The sequence below is a fragment of the Lutjanus erythropterus genome, chromosome 19 (assembly GCF_056507025.1).
Source record: "Lutjanus erythropterus isolate fLutEry1 chromosome 19, fLutEry1.hap2, whole genome shotgun sequence".
NCBI classification, from domain to species: Eukaryota; Metazoa; Chordata; class Actinopteri; order Lutjaniformes; family Lutjanidae; genus Lutjanus; species Lutjanus erythropterus.
The window spans coordinates 11,673,499-11,697,435 of record NC_139335.1 but is presented as its reverse complement, the minus strand read 5'-3'; the positions used below and the strand labels follow the sequence as shown (position 1 = coordinate 11,697,435).

At 43.1% G+C, this 23,937-nt stretch overlaps 2 protein-coding genes across 2 annotated transcripts in view; one reads left to right on the top strand and one right to left on the bottom strand.

Annotated features, from left to right (window-relative positions):
• The first annotated feature begins 3,236 nt into the window (after nt 1–3,236).
• LOC146309359 (retinol dehydrogenase 8) lies at nt 3,237–6,871 on the top strand. Its single transcript, XM_084743897.1, has 7 exons — nt 3,237–3,486; nt 4,780–4,950; nt 5,045–5,206; nt 5,299–5,478; nt 5,569–5,662; nt 6,048–6,231; nt 6,357–6,871. Exons 2-7 carry the CDS (start codon nt 4,854–4,856, stop codon nt 6,564–6,566), a joined length of 927 nt encoding a protein of 308 aa, XP_084600023.1. The 5' UTR covers nt 3,237–3,486; nt 4,780–4,853; the 3' UTR covers nt 6,567–6,871.
• A 1,911-nt stretch (nt 6,872–8,782) lies between these two features.
• The window catches only part of notch3 (notch receptor 3), a 29,364-nt gene continuing 14,209 nt past the window's right edge, over nt 8,783–23,937 (bottom strand). The window contains exons 7-33 of the mRNA XM_084744737.1: nt 23,761–23,916; nt 23,494–23,679; nt 22,292–22,405; nt 21,042–21,155; nt 19,885–20,118; nt 19,535–19,645; nt 19,247–19,439; nt 18,998–19,143; nt 18,477–18,710; nt 18,178–18,330; nt 17,825–18,053; nt 17,496–17,697; nt 17,211–17,367; nt 16,934–17,112; nt 16,701–16,833; nt 16,355–16,612; nt 16,139–16,251; nt 15,478–16,013; nt 15,059–15,382; nt 14,823–14,971; nt 14,084–14,312; nt 13,874–13,964; nt 13,565–13,733; nt 13,150–13,454; nt 12,884–13,031; nt 12,674–12,771; nt 8,783–12,583 (exon numbers count right to left, since the gene is read on the bottom strand). Of these exons, the coding sequence (XP_084600863.1) occupies nt 11,090–12,583; nt 12,674–12,771; nt 12,884–13,031; nt 13,150–13,454; nt 13,565–13,733; nt 13,874–13,964; nt 14,084–14,312; nt 14,823–14,971; nt 15,059–15,382; nt 15,478–16,013; nt 16,139–16,251; nt 16,355–16,612; nt 16,701–16,833; nt 16,934–17,112; nt 17,211–17,367; nt 17,496–17,697; nt 17,825–18,053; nt 18,178–18,330; nt 18,477–18,710; nt 18,998–19,143; nt 19,247–19,439; nt 19,535–19,645; nt 19,885–20,118; nt 21,042–21,155; nt 22,292–22,405; nt 23,494–23,679; nt 23,761–23,916 (6,455 nt within the window). The 3' untranslated portion in view covers nt 8,783–11,089. The remainder of the gene's footprint in view (nt 12,584–12,673; nt 12,772–12,883; nt 13,032–13,149; nt 13,455–13,564; nt 13,734–13,873; nt 13,965–14,083; nt 14,313–14,822; nt 14,972–15,058; nt 15,383–15,477; nt 16,014–16,138; nt 16,252–16,354; nt 16,613–16,700; nt 16,834–16,933; nt 17,113–17,210; nt 17,368–17,495; nt 17,698–17,824; nt 18,054–18,177; nt 18,331–18,476; nt 18,711–18,997; nt 19,144–19,246; nt 19,440–19,534; nt 19,646–19,884; nt 20,119–21,041; nt 21,156–22,291; nt 22,406–23,493; nt 23,680–23,760; nt 23,917–23,937) is intronic.

Sequence of the window (23,937 nt, the reverse complement as noted above, 5' to 3'; positions counted from 1 at the left end):
ATATTTTTATCCAGTGTCACTGCAGAAACGTATTCAAAATGCATCAATAAACTTTCTGATGTGTTTGTTGATTGTAATTTTTTATATTAGATTTTTGGTGTTTGTTAGAGTCTGTCAGCCGTGTCACCGGTCATACCACTACACACACACAGTCCAGTACAATTCAATACTTCAATACAAAGATTTTGCAATAATGTTTCTTTTATGATTGCCGTAGTGTTCTTTTTGTGACACTTTTATTTATTAGCATTGAAGTCATGCTGTGGTACTGGACTGCATTATATTGAGAATTGTTCTTAATATTTTTCTCCCCAATATATGTGTATAGGAGAAACAAGAAAATAGAAACATCTCTCAATATAATACAACAACAATAGTAAACATTTAATCAAATTCACATATTTTCAACAGTGTCAGCGTAAACTGACCATTATGGATTTTGTAAAGGTAGACTTTATTGCAGATCTCTTGTATTAACTTGGGTTAGATTTCACAGGTAAAAACTGAGAGTATAATATCAGACAGAAAAGAAAATTGCCAGTCAAAAAGAAAAATACCCTAAATGTCATGCTTGTTTTGCTTTTGTCACTTGCAAGAATAATTTATTTTTAATGTGATATGATTTCTTTAGTCCATCTACTAATGATTAGAATAAGTGAACAAAAAAGTAGTATTCACAAATAATTTTTAAACAGAATCGTCTGAGGAAAAAGCCACATTAACTTATGACAATACATTGTGTGAGGTGGTGGTTCACGTTTTCACTCTCAGGGCATGCAGAACATAAGTGAGCCGCCTACTTCCCATGTAATGTATATCACTTAGCACTACAGTGAATAGACATATGATATGTCCTAAATGACCACCTCGGCTCTGCTATAGACAGAAACAAAAAAAAAGGGTCTCAAACAGAAATTATGGTCTAAACATGTACAAATGCATGTCACAAGAGAATTACTTGCATTGTCCCTTTTGTTGGCACACACCACATAATACCTGTTTTGAACCTGCAGAACACCAAATCCCTGGAGTTTGTTCCCATTTCAGAAACTTGAGACAAAAGGTCCAATCACACCCTGAAGCACAAGACAGTTCTGGTGTGCGATCAGGGTCGTGGGGGACACTTTTAACTATTACAGTTGTTTACTCAAATAAGTCACAGTTGTTGAGGGAGGTGTTAGCATTTAAATTATAATCCTGAGTGTACATTTGATTTTAAATGATCACCATAAATAAAAAATTCTATCATACCTCACTTTAATTAAGTTGGAGTGAAAGTTTTAATATGTGGTAAAAGGCAGGAAACATCTATAAAATTGAACTCATAAGAACATACCGCCACAAGATAATTATAACATTACCAGTAACCACTACAGGATGTCATAATGAAAGACCGGGTGATAAAAAAAAAAGCATATGTATATATTTAAGCCCTATGGAGGACATCATTATCACTTTTTGTAAATGAACATTGAATAGGGCTTATGTAACCTGAGTATAGCAGCTCAGTACAGCAGCTTAGAGTTAAAAGATTTTCTTCTACATGGCAAAACATACATAAGATACATGAAACCCTCCCTCAGGCTTCAAACCAACTCTCACACGTTCCCACTCTGAAGTGTCGCAAAACAAACAAAAGTCTTTCCATAGAAAAGTTGTCTGGTAAATAAACTCTTTGTCACATGATTGTATAAATATATGTCTATACAAGTGTGTGTGTGTGTGTGTGTGTGTGTGTGTGTGTGTGTGTGTGCGTGTGCTTCGAAGTGTAATACAAGTAAAATGCAATAACACAAAACCGGTAAAACTGATTTACAAAAGAGAACAATTTTAGTTTATGTTTAGAAGTTGCATTACAATGAGATCCAAACAGTGCTACAGAAGGTACTACTGTATATCATCATGTTGTTGTTACAAGTCTTGTCAAGTTAATGTGCATAGCATAAAACTTGGTACCAATTAAATTAATAAATCCACGTTTTAACAACTGGTGAGTTCAAAGTTTTACTTTATGACTTTTATCTCTTGTCATTCGTTGCAGTTTTGACGCTGATGGAACTGATAGTTCGCTTGAGAATCTTTTCAATCTTGAGTGTTTCCTGCCCTCCAGTGGCCACAGCCAGGAACTGCAACACAACATGGAGACACCGCACAGGGCGAGCTCCTTGTCACTTTCCATCGACTAGCAAACAAAAGAAAGATGTCTAAAAGTTGCCGTGTGGTGGAATTAACTACCAACAGGGAGAGGGACCCAGAGCAATGTTTTATAAGCTATTGAACCGAAGACAAAAGTGGATACAGACATCAGGCATCGGCAGGAAAAATGGGAAAACTGTGGGATCCTGACACACAGGTGGATTTGCTATCTTACACCACCGCAGTTGCCATTTTTGGCACGTCTGCAAAATAGCAAATGCACTTGCGCCTGGTCTGTGTGGCCCTGGGAGGGAGGTCTAAAAATGAAACCAAACGAAACTGTGGCCAAGCGCATTGCAGAGCTCAACAGACCTGCAAAGTGAATTCAGAACGAGGTCACACCTGTTAGATCGTCTTAAATGATTAGTAACATGACAGCTAGAGCAGCTGGATCCAGAAAAACAATGATTGAACAATTATGATTTTATCTGACCACGAGACCGGTCCGACCCGGTGAGAAAACGGCATGTGTGCTTTTGTTAGAGCCTGATGCTGGGTGGATAGCCTGTGCGTAATTTTGCGCACTGAAGCTGCACCTCAATCCGGTTTAGGTGGCTCTTCAGTTGGATTGAGGCGCATCTTCTCCTGCTTCAGGAGCTTCAGCCAGCGGAGCTACATCATAATGATGACAATAATAATGACTTATATATGTAATATAATAGTGTATAATTTCAAGGTGCACGTGAAGCTGCTTTGGATACGTCCTGCCATCTCCATTTATTGCGCGCTCTCGCGCTTTCACTTCTCGAATCAGGAGATCTGTCTCCTCACTTAAAAGTCTTTTCTCTTTGTTTCCTCCTGGACACACTGAATAAATTAAATCCATTGTGCACTTCAGCGTAAAATAGGGCCCTCCGTATACCTAACGTTACAGATGCTAATTTTAGATAAACTGTAGAGATCTCTCAAAAAACAATGTAAAAACAGAAATGAAACTCACTAAAATAACTCCTGACTGACTTGCACAGTGCGGTAAAAGGCCCATATAGCATTATTATTAGTAGTAGTCGTATTAATAACAATAATAATATAGTAATGTTGGCATGATGTGGTATGTAACGCGATGCAGTTTCAAGGGAGACGTTGTCACTCAAAGAACTACAACTCCCACATACTGAGTTGGCCTATGTGACCCATTTAGGTAATCGCTAGGCTTATGTAGCCGCATGTCCCGATCTCTAGTGTCCCTCCTTTCTGAATGCTACAGTATCGTTAGTTTATCGATCCGTTGGTTCAATAGTTTCGTTTCCTGTATCTGCCGCTGCGGAGGACGCGCTGCTCGCTGCACAGGTTGGTAAAAAAAACAAACACGCCATCTAAAAACAAACCCCACAGAGCTCTGTGTGGACTTCAAACTCGCCCTGCAGGGATTTACACTGTCTGCAGTACTCACTGTGACCTTATTGTTGTTGTTTCATTTTAACCCCATTGGTGTCACTGTAATCTGTGATTAATTTGGACGAAATGCAGTAGTGGAAAGTGACTTAGTGCATTATTTAAGTACTGTGATAAAACAATTCTGAGGTACTAATTTTATGCTATAATATCACATTACTGTACCGTGTCTCATTTTATGTCATTACTTCTCGCTGCAATTTCTGGTTAGGCTTAAAATCTGATGCATTTTTCTAGATTAAATTGCCCAGTGGCGTTACTGGTTAAATTTAGCTTCATCTCTGGAAAAAAAAAAAAAAAACTTAAATCTTATAAGCAACTGAATATCTCATTTTGAAGTTTAGTTTACTGAAATTCACTGAATTCAATTTAGGTGGTCTTAATTCCCCCTTTGAAGGATATATAAAAGATATAAAAATTAAAGTTCCCAACATAACATGTACCATAATATGTAACATATCTAACATGTAACATTTGTAAAATCATCTTCTGAGTATCAACACTCACTGCTTCACACACTAATTGGGGTTGGACTGAATTTATTATTATTTTATTACCATGCTGTTATACCTGTTAGGCTTCACGTGTGACTGAAGGGCCTCTATGGACGAAGCACTAAATTTACTGTTGTAGGCAGCTAAACATTCCAGGATCCATAAATCAGATTAGTCCCACTTTAATCTTTGAACAAATACCAAATTGGCCTCAGTGGTGCCTCAGAGGGGCAAGTTTGGCTTCTCACATCCAGTTGCTTTAGTGGTTTACTTTTAATTTAAATAAATTGCTCAGCTGTTCCCAAACTTTTTATGTTATGCACCCACTTCTACACCCCAGCATGGCTGATATACCTCCATACTTTCAAATAACACGAAACATAGCCTATTAGTTGCAGTTGCTATATAATGTGAGATACCTGCAGTGGAAGTGGAAATAAAAGAAAAAGAGAGATACTAATTGAATCCACTTGCAGTAATGTCATCAGACCATAATCCAATCCAGCTGCAAGATTTGATGTAATCTTAGCAAGCAATGGAAAATCTTGGACTTATGCTGTAACAATGCTTTTTAAAATCATCCTCTGACATCAGTTTTCACAAAAATAAATAATGTCTTTATTGTTTTATATTGATGATAATAATATCATCTTGTGAGTGGAATATCCCTTTAATTAAATTCCCATGTTCACAGCATTTTTTGGCTGAGGAGTGTTGAAGAAAAGAGTCAGGATACTCCTGAGCCTTGAGGTCAGAGGTCAAAGAGCCATGGGACCCAGGAGGGTGCTGGTAACCGGGTGCTCCTCTGGCATCGGCTTGGCTGTGGCTGCACGGCTGGCAAAGGATGAGCTCAGACGGTTTAAAGGTCAGCCCTTCACTCTCTTCACCCAAAACAGAGTAGATGATAGAAGTAAGCACAGCCACTGACAGCTGGTGTGTTCACTGTTTATCTGAGGCAGTGGTTGCCACAATGAGGGATCTCAGGAAACGGGAGGCCTTGGAGAAAGCGGCAGGTGACTCCTTAAACAAAACCCTGGAAATCAAAGAGTTAGATGCCTGTTGTGAAGCCTCCATCAGAGAGTGTGTCAACAGCCTGCCGGACAGACGAGTGGACGTTCTTGGTCTGTCACATCTCAGTTACATTCTCAAAGGCACCTTTTAGGTTAATTTATCTTTCTACAAGCATATAATGACATAGGATACTCTGTTATAGTGAACAATGCTGGTGTTGGAATGATTGGACCACTGGAGTGCCAGAGCATCGCTGCCATGAAGGAGCTCTTTGACACAAACTTCTTTGGCCTGGCACGGCTGGTCAAAGAGCTGCTGCCTGACATGAAGCGGAGGCAGAGCGGCCATATTGTGGTGATGAGCAGCGTCATGGGAATACAGGGTGTGTTTGTTTGTGTCAGTGAAATTACAGGAGAAATAATTAAAGGAGAGTGAAGAGGTCACTGACCAGTTTCCTTCTGTTCCTACACAGGGCTTCTGTTCAATGACGTCTACTCTGCCTCCAAATTCGCTGTGGAAGGATTTTGTGAAAGTCTGGCAGTGCAAGCAATGAAGTTTAACATCAAGTGATTACATGTCCCGTAAAAAGTACTCTAGCTTTAACAACTTAAAGCTGCTACAAGGAAGTTTAATGTTGTGTTGATTTTTGAGCTCTTTGTGGAGAAAAGCTGTAAGTGTTTCCACTTTAACAACAAAGTATAACTAAAATTAAAATTACCTAAGTAAAAATCTCATCTAACTTCAAGGAGAATCCCGGTGGCAGCCATGAAGAATATATAGAAATAGCCAATGATTTTGCTCAGGCTTCTGTATTAAATTGAGTTTCATAATCAGTGAAATATTCTTTGTAGTTGCTTTAATGCAGAGTTATTATTAAGTCCACAATAGTAAGCTTTTTGCAACTTGACTGTAATGGAAAAGTGGTCCTCTCTGTATCTTCTCTGTCACAAGGACGACCCTAGTGGAACCTGGCCCCGTGGTAACAGAGTTTGAAAGGAAAGTGTATGAGGACGCTGCGAAGATGGATCTGTCAGGCACAGATGAGGAGACTGCCAAAATCTTCCGTGAAATTTACCTGCCATACTCTAAAAAGGTCTTCGCTTCATTAGGGCAGACACCAGAGGAAGTTGCTGAGGCAAGTGATGATGATTATGTTACTATTTCATTTCAAAAGTCACTAAAATAATGTGTTTTGCCAGTGAAAATGCATAATGAGGAAGTCTCCTCCAGTGTTGAAATATTTTTGTTTCTATTATTCAGCAAACCGTTAAAGTGATCACAGCCAAGGAGCCTCCACTGCGTCACCAGACCAACCGCCTGTACATGCCCATGACTGCACTGAAGCATGCAGATCCGACTGGTCGACTGCCGCTGGACACCTTCTATAAGATGATCTTTAAACATGATAAAGTGTTCAATGCTACTCTCGGTGTGCTGCGAATGCTGCAGAGGCGAGCAGGGAATACATAAAGATTTCACTGCACAGACTATAAATGTTATTGTAAAGGAGATAGTGATTGACTGTGGTAGGTACAACTTTTTTAAAGCACAATGTCAAACTGTGAGGTGAGACAAGTTAACTTCTGAGCAGCAACGAACATGACGTGAGCCATATTATGTTGTCTGTGCAATACAGTAACTCTAGAAATAATATTTTATCCTCATGTACTGTAAATATTCACATAGTATTTATGGACTTTGCCTTTTCACTTTCTATTTGTTTGTCCAAATAAATACTATACTAAAGTGTAAAATGTTTTAATCATAGTCTACTCTCTTTACTCTAAGAGTAAAGCGACAATTTCTTATCACAAAACTAGTAAAGTACAGAATAATACCTGGCAAACAAACAAACAAATAAATTATCCATATTTAAAGAGAAAAGATTTCTTGTTTGTTAATATACCATTTGGATTGTGTTATTGCAATGCTTTAAAGAACATTTATACCCTCTCCAAGACACCCAGTTGTTTCCAATCCCACTGACACTGTGGCTTTCTCCATACCACCATCCTGGTTTTTGTTCAAAGAGAACTGCTGGCCATCATGTCCACTTAGTCAATTTCCTCCAAAAAAAATTTAAAAAAGAAGGACAGAAAAAGAAAATGGATTGTTCCGTGGTTTCAGGCTGTGTTGTAATAGCTATAGTTATATATCTTACCCTTACCATTTCACAATATATTAGACTTAGTAGCTCTTCCATCTTTGAAGCAACTAAAACTAAGCTTGGAGCCATCCTAGTCTGGAGCCACAAAGAGGGAGGAGAAATGGACGTACGGCATCACCCCTCAAAAAATCTTCCATTTCTACCCTCACTTTGTAGCCCTTAGAAGCATGTTTTTCAGACCTTGCAGAGACAACACTTATACAAAGATGGAACAGAGACACTTTCAAGAAAAGTAGTGTGCACAAAAAAGGCGATTCCGTCAATTGCTTTTCTGTGAGAGCAATGTTGTGGAGTAAAAACTAATGCAAATACTATTCATAAAAAAAAAAAATCTAAATCACCAACCACAGCTCTTAACTAAACAGTATTGTCCAAATCCCATTCTGCAGCTTACATGACCTGTCTTTTATAAAAGATCATGCTGAAAATGCTGCAAATTGAGGTTGAGTGTTTACCTCATTGCTGCTGATGTTTCCCTCACTTCGAATCCTGCTTAGTTACTCAGTTGTCTGCATATTTTGGCTAAGGAACATTCCAAGCATTTTTGGAACTGCAAAAAAGCAAACGCAATGACCTATCCTGCCATGGGATGTAGTCTAAATAAAAGATAGTTGTACATAAAACAATGTTTAAATCATAATATTTATTATAGACCGGTCCTGCTGGGTAGATGCTGTACATCTCACTATGATAAGGACCTCTGTTGTACAAATCATTGCAACAGTTAACTGGGAGTAAGAAATGCCGGGCAGCAGACTGTCACTGGAATGAGGAGAAAAACAATATGACCCTGAAATCAAAACACAAAATCTGCTCTGAGCACTTTAAATATTTTGCATGAAGCAGCACAACTTTATGATTAATCCTTCTAAGGGCAAATCTGTTAGAAGTTTGGCTCCTTAATGGCAAATTTCCAGAAAAAGCTAAACTTCAAGAAAGTTGGCAGGAGTTCAAGTCTGTGCACACATTAACATGCACACGTTGATTTTCTTTGGATTGTGTAGTGAGTAATACCGGCGGTTGACTGCAGCTTAAAATAAGATGAGAAATTCTAATCTGTCCTTATTCAGAAAAAAGTGTGCACCAGAATGAGAAGTTGGCTGTAACCCTGTCTGTCTATCTCCTTTTTAAGCTAATGTTTAATAGTGTAAAACTATATTGGATGTACGTGGACACAGTATCATGGACACTTAACATTCAGTCTAATACAATAATCCTCCAACTAGTGTGATTTTTGTTGATGCTAACAGGTGTTCATACATTATTATAATATTTTTTTAGTCTGTTGCAAAATAATATGCAAATTGTAACATAATTTGGTCCAATACAGTATGACCATAAACTGATTTCTGGTTGCAAAGATAGCATTTATTTTGAGGTTGGTCCACTGGATGGAAAGAATAAGGATATAAAAGTTGAATTATCAATCTTATTTTAATGGTTATGATTATGAGGACTGGAATTAATGAACATCCTCCTTTAAAATATGAAACAAACACTGAACACGAGGACACACACATGTAGTTCCCTACAGTTTTTATTATAAGTAACTTATTTTACAACTTTTGACTGTAGAAAGAAAAACCGTGGAAAGGTTTTATGTACAATGATTTTGAACTACTTTTAAACAAGTATAGAAATTAATAATGATAGAAAATATCTATGACTGTTCTAATAACACAAGACCAATAAAATATCAGTCACAGCCTCAGTTTCAAATAATGCTAAATGAAGTACATTTTATTTTTGTCCTTTTTAGTACATAACAATCATTTTTAGAAACATAAGACTTCTCAAGCAAAGATCTACCCAGAACAAACATATTTACAAACAGAAGTTGGGAGGTTGAAATGTACAAAACACTTAGTGCGACCTGGTTGGGAAATTGAAAGACCAGTTATATATAAAAATAAAAAACAAACACAAAAAAAACAGTGGCTGAGTCTATAGTGAACAGGATAAAACAATGAATGACAGATAAACTCAGTCTATGACACAACTAGGGGCAGTGTTAGGTCACCACAAAAGTAACAGCTACGGGTGGTGGCCTACTCATTTCTGATGATGAAAATGAAATGGTTACTTTCTCAAAATTCTAGTTTATTATCAATTGACTTTATGCTGAAAAGTCATCAGTACATTAGGAGAGGATGGTCTCTATCCTACACACTCAGGTCATGTGGGGATAGAGAGTTGGTCAAACATTACACAAGGTTAGGTGGATGACTGGAGTGTCATCTCAGAATTTTGTAAAAAGTTAAAGGGTGCAGCACTACATAGTAGTGTTCTTTCCTTCACTCCCTTCTAACAGTCATCTCAGATATAACTCCAAGGCCCCTGGACTGCAAGCTACTGTCGATGCAAGGGGAACTGTCCCACTGCATGCCATAAAACACCTCCCTGAGGAGTGACAGGGCATCAGCAGTCACAGCCCAGCAGCCACACGCTCACACTGACCACCACTCCACCACAGACACTACCAGAGACGAGGTGAGAGTGTCAACGAGATCTCAACTGCCACAGATTCGGTCCAGTGAAGGACATGCTGAACTTCTGCCTGTCTGCCCTCTGGTTTTCTGTGTTGGATGCTGCTGAAAGGCACAGCATGCAGGCTCAGCAAGACAGCTAAAATGGAGGAATGTTTGCAGGGAAGAGTGATATAAAATAGCAGCTGATAAGCATAGCTTAGTACATCTGAAGTGATGTTAAAAAAAAAAAGGTTTCCATGGTTTTCACAAATATACAGAGTATAAAACAAATGTCACAAACAAAAAATTAAAACGTAAACTAAAAAGGGCAGTGAGAGGCTGATTTTAGAGGCAAAACAATTCTCTGTTTGAAACAGTTTCTTAAAGTGAACGAAAACAATCTTCAAAACTCACTGGCTGACAATAGACAGCTGACAGAAGAGTCCTGTAGAATCAGTGAGAAACCACAGTTGAATTTGGAACATTACACTTAAAACTACAGATTTATTTTGAAAGGTCATGAGGAAGATGCCACCAATATACCATAAATATCCATTGTAGTCAAATGTTGTATTTGACCCACACTTGCCCTCTGAGGCTGGTCACTTGAAGTGCTTCAGAAACACTCATCTACATTCTTATTCATAATACTCATATAGAAAGTAATCAATTACCACAATCCAATCAAATTAGAACATATCACTACTGCTGAGCAACTCTTAATATAGATTTGCTAGAACCAGTTTGTCATCCTTACCAGCTTTTGTTGGCCTCCCTAAATAAATATCATCAAGAGGGGTGAAAATGCCTCTTTCTGTCTGTTGACTGGTCTGAATGATGAATTATATTCCTTTGCCATCACTTGCCATACTGGCTAAATAAAATGAAGGCCATATAAAATAGGAGGGGCTGGCACATTAGGACAGAAAGAGCAGTAAAAAAGCAGTTCAGAGAGATAAAAACAATAAATAAAAATAAATGAATTCCCTTCAACATTTTACTTTTTACTCTTGTCTACTTTTTAAATGTTTGTTAGTTTCCAGGAGAGCATCCCTAAGTCTTTGAAATGAAAGACTTGGTTTTCTTCATATACTTTTTTTTATAATAAAAAACAAGTCCATCTGTGACAGAATTACTTCATTAAATTGTCTGCTGTTTTTTCAGACAACACACATTTCCCTTTACTTTTTTTTCTCTGCAAACATCACTAGCAGACGGTCCTCGTGATAAAAATAGTCAATCCAAATCCAATGAAAATCTTGGAAACAGGCTGACAGATATAAAGACAGACAGGCCCAAGAGCCAGTCCACAAATTCTTTTACCCCAGGTCCCTTTTCAAGCAGGGGCCATGAGATCTTCACGCAAACACCTGCATCTTGCCATTAGCCTCTGGGATTTGCGTAATTTGGGTCTGCGCAGGGCCAGCAACTGCTGGGCTGGGTGTGGAATCTGACCAATCAGAGACGCAGTGAGGAGAGGGGCTGGACCAGGGCTCGGGAGACTCTGGGGAAGGGGTCAGGTAGGGGTGCTCACTGGGCAAATGGAGGTAATGCTTGGGTGTGGCATCTAGTGCGGATGAGTAGCTGTGCTGGGAGGGAGGAGTTGGGTAATCCTCCGTTCCTGCAGTGCTGCCACTCGGCTGGGAGGGCAGAGCCTGAGTGGGCTGGGCTGCTGGTGTGGCTGCCTGTGGGGGCTGAGCAGGAGGCTGTGGCTGAGAGGGTTGCTGAGGCATCTGCTGCTGCTGCTGGAAGAAGGATGGTGGCGGCTGGGAAGTCTGGGGTGTTGGTGGGGTGGCGGTGCCCATGCGGGCCATGCTTGGGGTGATGGTGTGGTTGATGAGCTGCTGCTGTTGCTGTTGTTGTTGCTGTTGCTCAGCAATGGAGGGCAGCTTGACTGGGCTGATAGTGGGTGTGGAGGTAACAGGTGTGGGCTGCAGCATGGGATTTCGGTAGATCTGTTGTTGGTGCATCAGCATGTTCTGCTGCTGCATGGCTGGGCTCTGGGGGTGCATGCCTGCCTGGCTACTCTGCACAAGATTCACCACCTGCTGACCACACTGGGAGGAGGGGGGCATCCGATTGTGCCAGTCAAAGGGCACACTGACAGGACTCACCATACCCATGTTTAGCCCCATCTGGCCTGAACTCAGCACGTAGCCATGGTTGGCATCTGAAGCCATGGAGACACGTCCCTGCAAGGACATTCCTCCAGCTCCCAGGTCGTTCAGTTGGGCTAGAGACACAGCAAAAGGGCCACCTCCCTCCAACATGCTACTATGTACCATTGGGGTGTTTGGGACAGACATGGAGGAGTGGAAGAGCCCTGGTGACTGCATGGCCACGGGGGAAGTGGGGTTGGTGATGTAGCCAGCATTGCTAGCTCCCCCATGGGGTGAGTCCAGTGAGTCGACTGGGGACAAGGTAACTGAGCTCTCCAGTAAGGCACTCTGCATGTCCAAGGTCAGCTTCTTATTGCGGGCCTTGACTGACTCCTTCAGGCTGGTAGCATGTTGGCCTCCCAGGCTAGAACCCTTGGCTCCAGGCCGACGGTTCTTTTTGCCCTGTGGGGTGTTCTTCAGACTAGGTAGAAAGGCGCTGGGCGGGCACATAAGAGGAGACAGAGTATGTCCCCCAGTGAGGTGGTGTCCAGTCCCTCCATGGCCCTGGGGACTCCTTACTGTGTTGTACTCATCGAGAAGCTGCACAATGTCGTGATGCATACGCTCCTGAGCAATATCCCTTGGCAACCTGTCCATATGGTCTGTGATCTCTCTGTTTGCAAAGTGAGCCAGCAGCACCCTCACAGCCTCACAGCTGCCCTCGCGGGCGGCAAGGAACAGGGGGGTTTCCTCCTACAAAACAAACAGAGACATTGTTAGATATCTCAGTTCAAGCTACGCTGATGCAAAAGTGTGGTTAAACAGTAAAAATGGATGTCATACCTTGAGATCTTGCATATCTTTGTTTGCACCATTCTTCAGGAGGGCAATAGTGGCATCCACGTTGTTAACTGCAGCAGCCCAGTGCAAGGCAGATTTACCTAAAAGAGATGACAAATTATGAGAGATTACACATTTATGGTTTCAGTGAATATTATCAAAAAAAGGAACATCTGGATTAGGACATTCACTTGAGTGACAACACAAACTTACCCAATTCATCAACTGCATTGACATCAGCATGACAAGTGATGAGTTCCTCTACCATGCCCTCTACTGCCAGCCGTGCTGCCAGGATCAGTGCGGTGGAGCCATCATACATACGGGAATCAAGATCTGTAGCCCGGTTTCGTATCAAAATCTAGGAAGAAATTATAGAGTTCAGCATTATTATTTATACAATACATGTGCTGTAGTAAGTTACAGGCATTTAAACCACTGATGTGGCCATTTAACAGTATATACTGATGTTTGTTTACCTGGAAGACACCCTGTGCATCTGCAGCCACTGCAGCATGTAGTGGCGTACGTCCTGTGTTGTCCTGAGCGTTGGCATCTGCCCCAGCATCCAGCAGCCTCTTAGCAGCATCAGCACGAGCGTAACGAGCAGCTAGATGGAGCGCTGTCTCACCAGTGCGGTCTGTTTGGGCAGCAAGTGATGCACCCTGGTAGATTAGGTCAGAGATGATGTTGGCTGAACACTCCTCATTCTCCTCCTCCTCTGCTACCTCAGGCTCTAAGCCACCTCCACAGAATGACGCCAGCATCAGAGGTGTAAAACCATCTGTTAGGAGATGAAAACAGGCACGGGTGAGTTTGTGTCTGTTAAAATTCTCAACATAACAGATCATACCAAGAAAGTAATCTTAAAACCTAGATTCTCTCACTACCAACCTGGGCCTCGGACATTAACATCCATGCAGTCACTTTCAAACTCTCCTTGAGGTGGGGTGAGGGCCATGGTGGGAGGTACACGAATGTCTGCAGCTGCTAGGTGATGTTGTGTCCACTGTCTGCTGTCCACGGCATCTTCACTGTCTGAGAGCATACTTGGCTCCTCAACCTGAACGAACAACTCAATTTCATTACTTTCATTACATCACTAAACACAGCTATTGTAAAATGCTCATATGCACTCTTGTGCTAGTGTGTACATAAAGTGATGAGGACCATTTGTAATTGTAAAGACGTTGTGTAACTGACCTTGAGCCTTTTTGCCTCTGGGCAGTCAGAATCCATCCACTGGTCACTGTGATCTCCAAGGAGAGATTCCTCCACAGTTTTTGGCATATGTCTGTTTATAGATGAATATGTTAAACAATGTAAGCATGAGGAAAGAAAATTCAAAACCAATCCATACAGTAATTTAATTCCAACAACATTAGTGTTAACATTTGCACACAAAAAACATACTTCATTCCCAGAGCATCCTGGCCCACAGGTTCCCTCCGATTCTTGTTGCTGCTGGGTTCCTTCTTGAGAAAGAAGCCCTCAGGGAACCAGAGGGTACTGTGTTCTCTCTTTCGGCGGGCAATCAACATGCCAATCACCAGGATGACCAACAGGAAAAGCGAAGCCATCCCCACCAGCATCAGCTTGGCCCAGGCAGGTACGACCTCAATAGATGGCACCATGGGTTCACCTGTGGAGAGAAGATAAAGTAGTAATCACACATTTGTTCCTTGTTTCGTGTTACAAGTTCATGTTGTGTTGATGAACTTCCTTGGTGAACTGGTGTCCCATCTGTGTGGAGCAGACAAAAGAGATGTGCTATTGCCATGGCAACAGATGCCAGGGTGGAATCCACACATGACCACAGATGTAAGGACTTGACAACGTTAACACCAAGTGGACAGAAAAAGGGACCTCACTCCCTGTAAGCACAAGTCTTGTGCTGTGACTATAATTATACATAGTTTGATTTTTTCCTCAATGCTACTTTTGTATGTTTACATTTTCAACATTCAAATGGTTGACTGAGTTTGGGTAAAATATGTTGATACAGTATGTCAAAGCTAAAAAAGGTCATGCTGAAAAAGCCAATACAAACATGGACATAAATATTTTTTAGTGTGGTATATAAAGGAAAAATCAAAAGCATTCAAAAATGATTCTAAAAGATAACTTGGGGTTTTTAAGTATTCCTACTCACCACGAGCTTCTATAATTGGATAAGGGAAGCGGAGCATTTCTACAGCTGACAGGGCTCCCAGGTACTCTGCAGCACTGTCAGCAGTAGGGAAACAGTCCTCCGAACCCTGAGAGCACAGACGGTTGTCTATTTCCAGGTACACTACGGACCTACAGGAATAGCAGACAGGCAGACATTTAGTGTTATATACAATCTACATGGAAGACTACAGCTTTTATACTGTATACTTCACTGACCCGATGACCTCCTGTTGAGGCTGCAGCTCCCGCTTGAGGCGCGACTCTCGGCGAGTGTATGGGCGGATCATAGCGTCTCCGTTCTCGTCAACCCGAAAGCGCAGAGAAGTGTGTAGGATAGCACTTAATTTCTGCAGAAAAGCTGTGCTGGTGCGGAGAAGTTCCTCTGGAGGCAGTAGGACAATCAAAACCAAGACACCATCAGCAAGTTCTTCTGGGACCTTTGCACAGTCCAAGCCATCCCAGCCACATTCCTCTGAGTTGCAGCCCTGGTCACACCGTCCGTCAGCATAGTGGTCGATACAGTAGGTTTCATATATTGGACTGCAGATGACAAAAACAGAAGAATCAGCTTAAGTTTTCTCAGATCAGTACAGAAAAAAACTGAGGAATCCTGTTAAGAGTAAAAGTAAACTCACTTGCAAACTTTCTCCTTGTTTTTGCAGTCAAAATTATCATATAGACATTCAGCGTTGTTGCAGGACTCATCACATTGGCTGTTGTTGAAGACACGCCAGCAGCGAGGGTCGGCACAGCTAGCCCAAGGGTTCGCCGCAAGAGAACAATCACCGCCGTCCCAGCGACAAGCAAATGTGTTGCATTCCTTGTCACAAACACCATCACTTGCTTTGCTGTGACAATCTGCTAGAGGGCATGAGGGTGTCACATGGTTGGGATATGTACTGAGGCTGCTCTGCTCACACCGTTTACCAGTCCAGCCACTGGGACACTGGCAGTGGAAGAACGGGAAGCTGGTCTCCTCAGTGCACAAACCTCCATTCCGGCAAGGCTGGGAGGAACAGCCCTCATTACTGCGATGTTGACACTGGGGTCCACCGTAACCTGGCAGGCAGGTACAGCGCGCTCCCCTTGTGGTGAGTGCACAGCTACCTCCATTATAGCAGGACAGCTCCCGACAGGACATGCTTCTTTCACAGTTGGGCCCAGTATAACCCTAAAGATGGACATCATTTATGCACTTAGACTATGAACTTTTAAAACACAAACAAAAAATGTATGATGTACAAAGTCCAAAATCGAATTAATGCATTTGAAGCTTTAATGTGAATGTACACTTACAAGCTGACATGTGCAGGTGTATCCTAAAACAGAGCTGCTGGATACCGAACAGGCTCCTCCATTCTGACAAGGCTGAGACTCACACACACTGAATCTGCTCTGACATCTTCGACCTGAAAACGACACATTGGTGGTAAAGCTCTGCAATCAGAGGAGAATATTTTACACAAAAGGAATTCACATTGAGAGGCTGAAAGGAGCCTCCTGTTGTCTCACCTGTGAAGCCAGGCTTGCAGACACATTGGTAGTCATTGGGCAACTGGATGCAGTCCAGACTGTTGGAGGGATTGCAGGGGTTAGAGAGACACTCATTTATGTCTCCCTCACATCTATCTCCTGTGAATCCAGGGGGGCAGTTGCAGCGATATCCACCCACTCTGTCCACACAGGTGCCATTGTTCAGGCACTTAGGAGGAGCATTGCGCAGCCTCAGGGGTGGAGCACAGTCATCTTCATTGATCTCACAGAGAACACCTGTAAAAGAGATGATTATTAAATACTACATATTGCCTTTTATTCACACAAATAAACACAGGTTTCTGTTGAATATGTGCGCACATACCCAGTGTGCCAGGAGGGCAGGAGCAGATGTAATGTCCCACCAGATCAATGCAAGTGCCTCCATTCTGGCAAGGATGAGACTGGCACTCATTGATCTCTATCTCGCAGTTCTGTCCAGTAAAACCTGGCATACACTGTAATGACATGCAGATGACAATTACATAATATTCTCAATTGGGATCAAGCACCATGTAAATACTGAGAAACATAATGTTGACAAAGCAATGAACTCACATCACACTGGTACCCTCCCATATATCCCCTGCAGGTGGCACCATTGCGGCAGGGTTTGTCTTCGCAGTGGTCCACTTGGCTTTCACAATAGCTTCCAGTGTAGTCAGTAGGACATTTACAATAGTGAGTATTCCCAGTGTTGACACAGTGACCACCATGGTGGCATAACTCATCTGTCCCTGAAAGATTTGGGATAAAATTTTACTTTAATTACTCAGTTACAACATAGACGCAGGCTCCACGTTCAAATATCATTATGTATAGAACACAGAAATACCTCTCTGGCGGGCAGCTGTTTCACAGGACACTCTTGGGATGTCACAGTAACGTCCAGACCAGTTGTTAGTACAATCGCAGATGAAGGAAGCATCCTTTTGGCGACAGCGTCCTCCATTTTGGCAGGGAGATGAGCGTCTGCACCAATCAACTGGAGTCTGGTTAGGAAGGAGACAGAAAATTGCCAGCATTTATTAATAAAAAAAAATAAATTTATGATGACTCGTGGACTTAACAAGACCTTTCAAGAGTGTCTATGAGTGTGTGTGTTTCTCTGTGTGTGTACCTGGCAGCGGTTGCCAGTGTAGCCCTTGGGGCAGGAGCAACGGAATGACTCCAGGGCATCTTGACAGATGCCTCCGTTGAGGCACGGCTGGGAGTCACACTCATTGACCTCATACTGGCAGTGGGAGCCAGTGAAGCCTGAGCGGCAGGTACAGGAATAGCCATTGATTTTATCCGTGCACGTCCCTCCATTGAAGCAAGAGCTGTCGACATAAGTAAAAATGTGAATTTAAACTTAGAAGTTTTATTCAGTAGTTATGTACAAGTGAGTGGTTTGATAAAGTACAACATGTGATGTCTCCATGACTCAACACAAGCACACTCACTTACCTTTCGGTGCAATCAGGGATGTTCGTTTCACAGTGGATGCCAGTAAAGCCAGGCCTACAGGTGCAGGTGTAGGAGTTAACATAGTCTGTGCATGAGCCTCCATTTTTGCAGGGTGAACTCTGGCATTCATTGATCTCCAAAGCACAGCGGGGCCCAGTGAAACCTGGCAGGCAGCTACAGTGGTAGGAGTTTACACCGTCTGTGCAGGAACCTCCACTTAGGCATGGATCTGATGGCACAAAAGGAAAGGAAAATTTTGGTCAAGTACAATAAATGTATATGGACCTGGTATTCCATTTGACAGCAACAGATAGTTATAGTAACTAAGCATGCAAATTAACATGACCACTCACTAGGAGCACAATCATTGATGTCAGTTTCACAGGTCAGCCCACTATATCCAGCTCTACAGGAGCACAGGAAGCCTCCAAGTGTGTTTGTGCAGGTCCCACGGTTCTTGCAGGGGTTTGAGATGCATTCATTCACATCTATGTTACACAACTGACCTGAGGGAAGAAAAAGAAATGTACACTAAAGTTTAACTCGGGATCATAAGTGTTTCTTCATTATGACATTCTGAAGAGCTTCCAGACAGATTATATTGCAACATTTGAGTAGGCACACAGGGCATAAAAGTACAAGTTTTGCTTACCTTGCCACCCTGGCTGGCAGTTACATTGATAGCCCAAGTAGTCTGGTGTGTGTGTGCAGACAGCATGATTGGCACAAGGGTTAGGGGCGCAAGGGGTGAGGACCTCAGCACAAGTGGGTCCACTGTAAGGAAGTTCACACAGACAGGTGAAACTTGCCACACCGTCCACACAAGTCCCCTTGTTCAGACAGGGACTGGAGGCACATTCGTTGATGTTCACCTGGCAGAGGTTGCCTGTTGGAGAGGCAGACAGAAGACATTAAAACATATTGCAGAACTGAATTTTAATGAGCCTGAGACTTGGCCCAACACTGGTGAATGTGTCTGCACATTATTAATACACCACTAGGGGGAGATAGACGATTGTCACTGTGGAGAAGGAAAATGATGGAGGGCATTAGTCAGACAGTTTAGACTAAAAGTCTGGAAGATACTCAGTTAAGTGACTTAAGTTACTGCATATGCTGCATGTGTGTGTCTCTCTCTTTGTACTGTAATTTTTGATGTTGCCACCCTCTCACCTTTAAAGCCTTGGCGACATTTGCAGGTGAAGCCATTGAGCTGGTCTATGCATGTGCCAGCATTCTGGCATGGACTTGGCAAACAGTCATTCCTGTCCAGATCACAGTTCTTCCCCACCCATCCGGGCTCACAGTCACAGCGGTAACTGGAAATACAGGAGTACAGTCAATACTAATGAACTGATTTACAAGTTCGAACAACAAGCCTGAGTCACTTTAAATTGGGACAAAGGGTGTAACAGTTCATACCCGTTGATGTCATCCCTGCATGCGCCATGGACACATGGGCTGCTGCCACACTCGTCCACCTGGGAGTAACAGTAGGGGGGCTTAAAGCCCTCCGGACACTGGCAGTGAAATCCATTCTCTTCATCCACACATGTTCCCCCATTCCTACAGGGGCTAGATGCACACTCATCTATCTCCACATTACACTTGGGACCTGGCAGGAGACATTATCAAAATTTGTTTCTCAGCATTTCCAGTGAGGCTTGATTTTTCGTTACAAATTTGTGTGTTTCATTTTCAGAGCCTTACCAGTGAAGCCAGGTTTGCAAACACAGTCATAGCGATTGATGCCATCTTTGCAGATGCCATAGTCACATGGGTTACTGGCACAATCATCAAAGTTTATCTCACAGTTCATGCCTGTGTTCACAAAGAAGAGATAGGTGTTGGTGAAAATTGTAGGATTTTTTCATATATGTATTCATCACTACTATCATCCTCAGCAGCAACATAATCTGAGCATACCACATGGTTTAGCCTGCAGTTGCAGTAACTTTGCTGCAAATGTTGGCTATCTTGTAATTTTTAAAGTTATCAATTTAAAGGTTTGAATTTACAAGGTCTGGTTGTGTGTTTATGGACTGTGTGTTTCCTCATACCTGAGGTTCCATGTTGGCATTGGCAGATGTACTTGTTGACCAGGTCCACACACTTGCCCCCATTTTGACATGGGTTGCTGTGGCACTCATTGAGCTGGTTCTCACAACGATAGCCTGTGTAGCCTGCGTCACAGTTACAGGTGTAGCTCGCAATGCCATCTATGCAAGTACCATGGTGGCATGGGTCAGGCTGACAGTTGTTGATGTTACTCTCACAGAGTGTCCCCTCATAACCTAAAGTGGAAAAAAGCATAAATGGAGATTGATGTTGAGGATGTGGTCATTTGATGCAGCAAAGCGTCTAATTTTCCTCTTTTCTCCCCAATTCTTTTGTTATTTCATTGAACTTCCTGTCTGTTTCCCACTTTTTCTTTATACAAGCCTCTACAGTTTTGGGCTCTGATCACTGTGGTTTCCATGTCAACGGTGTCTGTGTGTTGGGCAAGTAAGTGTTGGTTTGTGTGGTATGTGTGTGTGCAGTGCTGAGTTGGGCAAAGCAGTAAAGACGGGCCCTACACAGGCCTCCCAGTCCTGCTTTTGTTCTCAGTGGCGGAGGGAACAATAGACTGCACCACGTCAAACAGGGCCACTTCACTCAACAGAAGGGGCCCACAAACACAGGGAATACCAAGCAGCTGGCCACTGAAACAATGAAGCAGGCTCCTCCATAGGCATACATCCAAATAAACATGTTAAATATCAAAGTATAGACACTGTCAGCTCATACATGTATCCTTTGTGACATACGTTACTATAGCTCACTCTATCTGGGTTTGTTTTCAAACATGGTCATGACTGAATGTGAAGGAATGAAAGTTAGGATGCAGCATAAGGTGGTGTGTGGGGGTTTAACAGATGAACAGATGTCGGGGTGATGACCAAGGGTCCTTTCTTGGCAACTGCTGGTCCTCAGTGACCCCATGATCCTTAGAGCCCATGAGGGAAAAGAGTGGGATTAGGGGCCTCAAGTCAGTCTGCTTGGCCAGCAGACTTCCCGAGAAAACAGCTGACCCCCCAAAACACTGAACACTTAACAAAGACCAAACACGGCCCAACAAGTGGTTAAGGCTCATCTGCTCCTCTGCCTAGGAAGACCATAGTGCTGTGTACTGTCTAACAACTATCTACTGACAACTATTAGGTACAGAAGCCCTTACCTTCAGCACAGCGACACTCAAACCCGTTGGGCCGGTCGTAGCATTTTGCTCCATTCTGGCAGGGTGTGCTGGCGCACTCATCTATGTCGATCTGACACATGGTGCCAGTAAACCCTGGGACATGCAAACACAGAGGTGAAGGGTCAGAAAGAAGGTCCAGTAGAAGGGTCCATGCTCAGGGCAGAGGGCAGTTTTGTCTCTTCTCAGAAGGGCAGAGGTCTTTGGGTAGGGTAGTGACGTCTGGCTAAGGTTTGGTTTGAGAGCATCTCGACTGGTTAAGGACATGTCATCTGTGCACTTGGACCAATGCTGAGATGACCACTACAAAATGTGCAGGGAAGACTGTGACCTTGAAAATGTTTTTGATAAGGGATTTAGAATCTAGTGCATGCAAGGTGGATCTGAATATAAATTCATACTGTCATCAAGTGGTTTGTAATATCTGGGCAGCAAAATGCAATTTATGCATCATCATCTGCTCTATGCTACATTTGTGCACAATGCAAACTACCCTATACTGGAACCTCGGGACTCTGTGATATAAAATTTGATGGAAGCTGTAGAGAAGCTCCTTTTTCAATGACAACAATAATAATAAAATCTAAAATCTACTCGCTTGAAAAGCTTGAGAAACTGAGCAGGCTTGAAATCAGTGGGCACAGTGCCCAGACAGGGGTGAATTGGTGCATTGGAAGCACACTGCTCAGTTGATTAACAGTGTCAAGCTGGTCTGTGTGTGTTGGTGCTTGGGGGGGTAGAGGAGACGGTGGGGATTGTTTTCTCTTTTTAGGGACTCCCCCCCACCCACCCTCCCCTTCCTGCATCAGCTCCACCGGCTCAATAGCTAGATGGGGGGTGGAGGGGGGACGTCTGTCCCAGATGTAAATTGCGGACCTGGAAAAGAATCTCATTAGCAGGACTGCTGTTCCCCACCACTACCAGGGCAGGATGAGGGAGACTGCTGTCCCTTCCACATTCCACAGAGGAGGGGGGGTGGGGGGGGGTCACAATAGTGTCTTTGTTCAGGCAAGAGGACAGGATAGGCAGCCTTGTGGGCCTGCCTTTTTATATGAGTGGTGGCTCTAAACACCAGCAGGCAGAAGTAGCAAGGCTGACCCTCCCTCCTCTGGTTCTGGGGACATTTAAACTTTGGCTTTCTGCTCTTACTGCCGCTGTCACAGAGTTGGACTTGTTAACAGGAGATATAAATTCAGGTAATAGAAATAATGGTCAGTCAAAAAAAATCTTACCTGGCTGGCAGGTGCATGTGAAGCCATTGACCATGTCCCGACAGATGCCATCATTCACACATGGGTTACTCTCGCAGTCATCTACGTCAATCTCACAGTAAGTTCCCATGTAGCCTGGAAGATATGAGTTCAAACTGAATTGACATTTCTGCAGTTGAAACAGACTCACTATGTTCATTTTATATGTATAGGTATGTCCTTTCAAGCCAACATGGCATCCACATGATTGTGTGTACTATTTGCGATGAGGAAAGGGTCTGTGGGAAACTTTTTTCACATGGGAGGCCATAAGAGTTTTTGACACTGGGCTCTGGTGAGCCACAGGATGGAATAAAAGATCCCCAGTGCCTCTGCAGTGTTCCCACTCTACTGACCTGAAATCACCACACCCTACTGTCCATGGAGCATTACCCCTCCCTGGGTCAGTGTCCCATTCACCAGATGCATGTTATACATTCTGCGTTAGCAAACTACGAAGGGCTCCTTCATTGAGGTGAAACAGAGTGTGGATCAGAGTGCTGCCCCTGGGGAGAGGCTAGCGTGGAATCAGAAATAATCAGCAGCTCCACATGAGCTTTGCCAGGCTGGCTGATGATGAGGAGGATGAAGAGGAAGGGCCTGTCTCTGGAAATGAAGGGGGAGGGGGGAGGGTCTGGGAAAAGGCCTCTTTCCCTCTCTGTGTGTATGAGGGGTGCAAAGTGGAGCACAGAGGGGCCCTATTGTTCCACTCCATTCCCACCACTCTACCACTCATTAGTATTCACAGCACACTCCTCCCCCTAACTGCTGGCCCTCTCTCACATCCAGTCCTATAGACACGACTCCCAGCTCTAATTTGTATAGTTCCCAAAACCCCAGGATGCATGTAGGACTGTGCGTGAGAGTTTCACTGTGTTTTTGTCACTGAATGTTCAAACCATCACTTAGTCCAAACTAATACCCTGTCTGGCCTGTACAGTGCACTGAGAGTAGAGCAGTGCCTCCATACCCCCAACATCAATGGGAATGTATTACATAACAGTCTACACTGGCAGTCAGTATAGTAGCACTGTAGATAATGCTACTTTAGAAGGTCAAGTTTAAATAATCAGTTGTTACACTGTGCTATTGGCTTTGAACTGTCCTATCTGAATGCAATTAGACTGAATGGAGGTGTTCTGTATTGTTTTATCCCAGAAGTACAACTTAACCAGTCTGAATACCTGGCATGCAGATGCAGGTGAATTCTCCAATGCGGTCCAGGCAAGTGGCATCATTCTGACAGGGCATGGACAGACATTCGTTGATGTCAATCTCACAACGCGGGCCGGCATATCCCCGACCGCACTGACACTGGAAGGAGCCCTCTGTGTTCACACATTTCCCAAAATGCTCACATGGGTTTGCACCTGCAGGCACAAAGCAGAGGATCAGTATATGAAACATGTGACCACAGCACTGAACACCGTAAATAAAAGCAGCAGACTTACCAATTGAACACTCATCCATGTCCTGGTTGCAGGCACCTCCCACAAAGCCAGCAGGACAGGTGCAGATGGCACGGCCATTAAGGGGGTTGGTGTCACACACTGCACCTTCATTGCAGGGGTTGCTCACACACGCATCATCAAGGTGACACAGCAAACCTGTGGAGAAAGAAAAACACA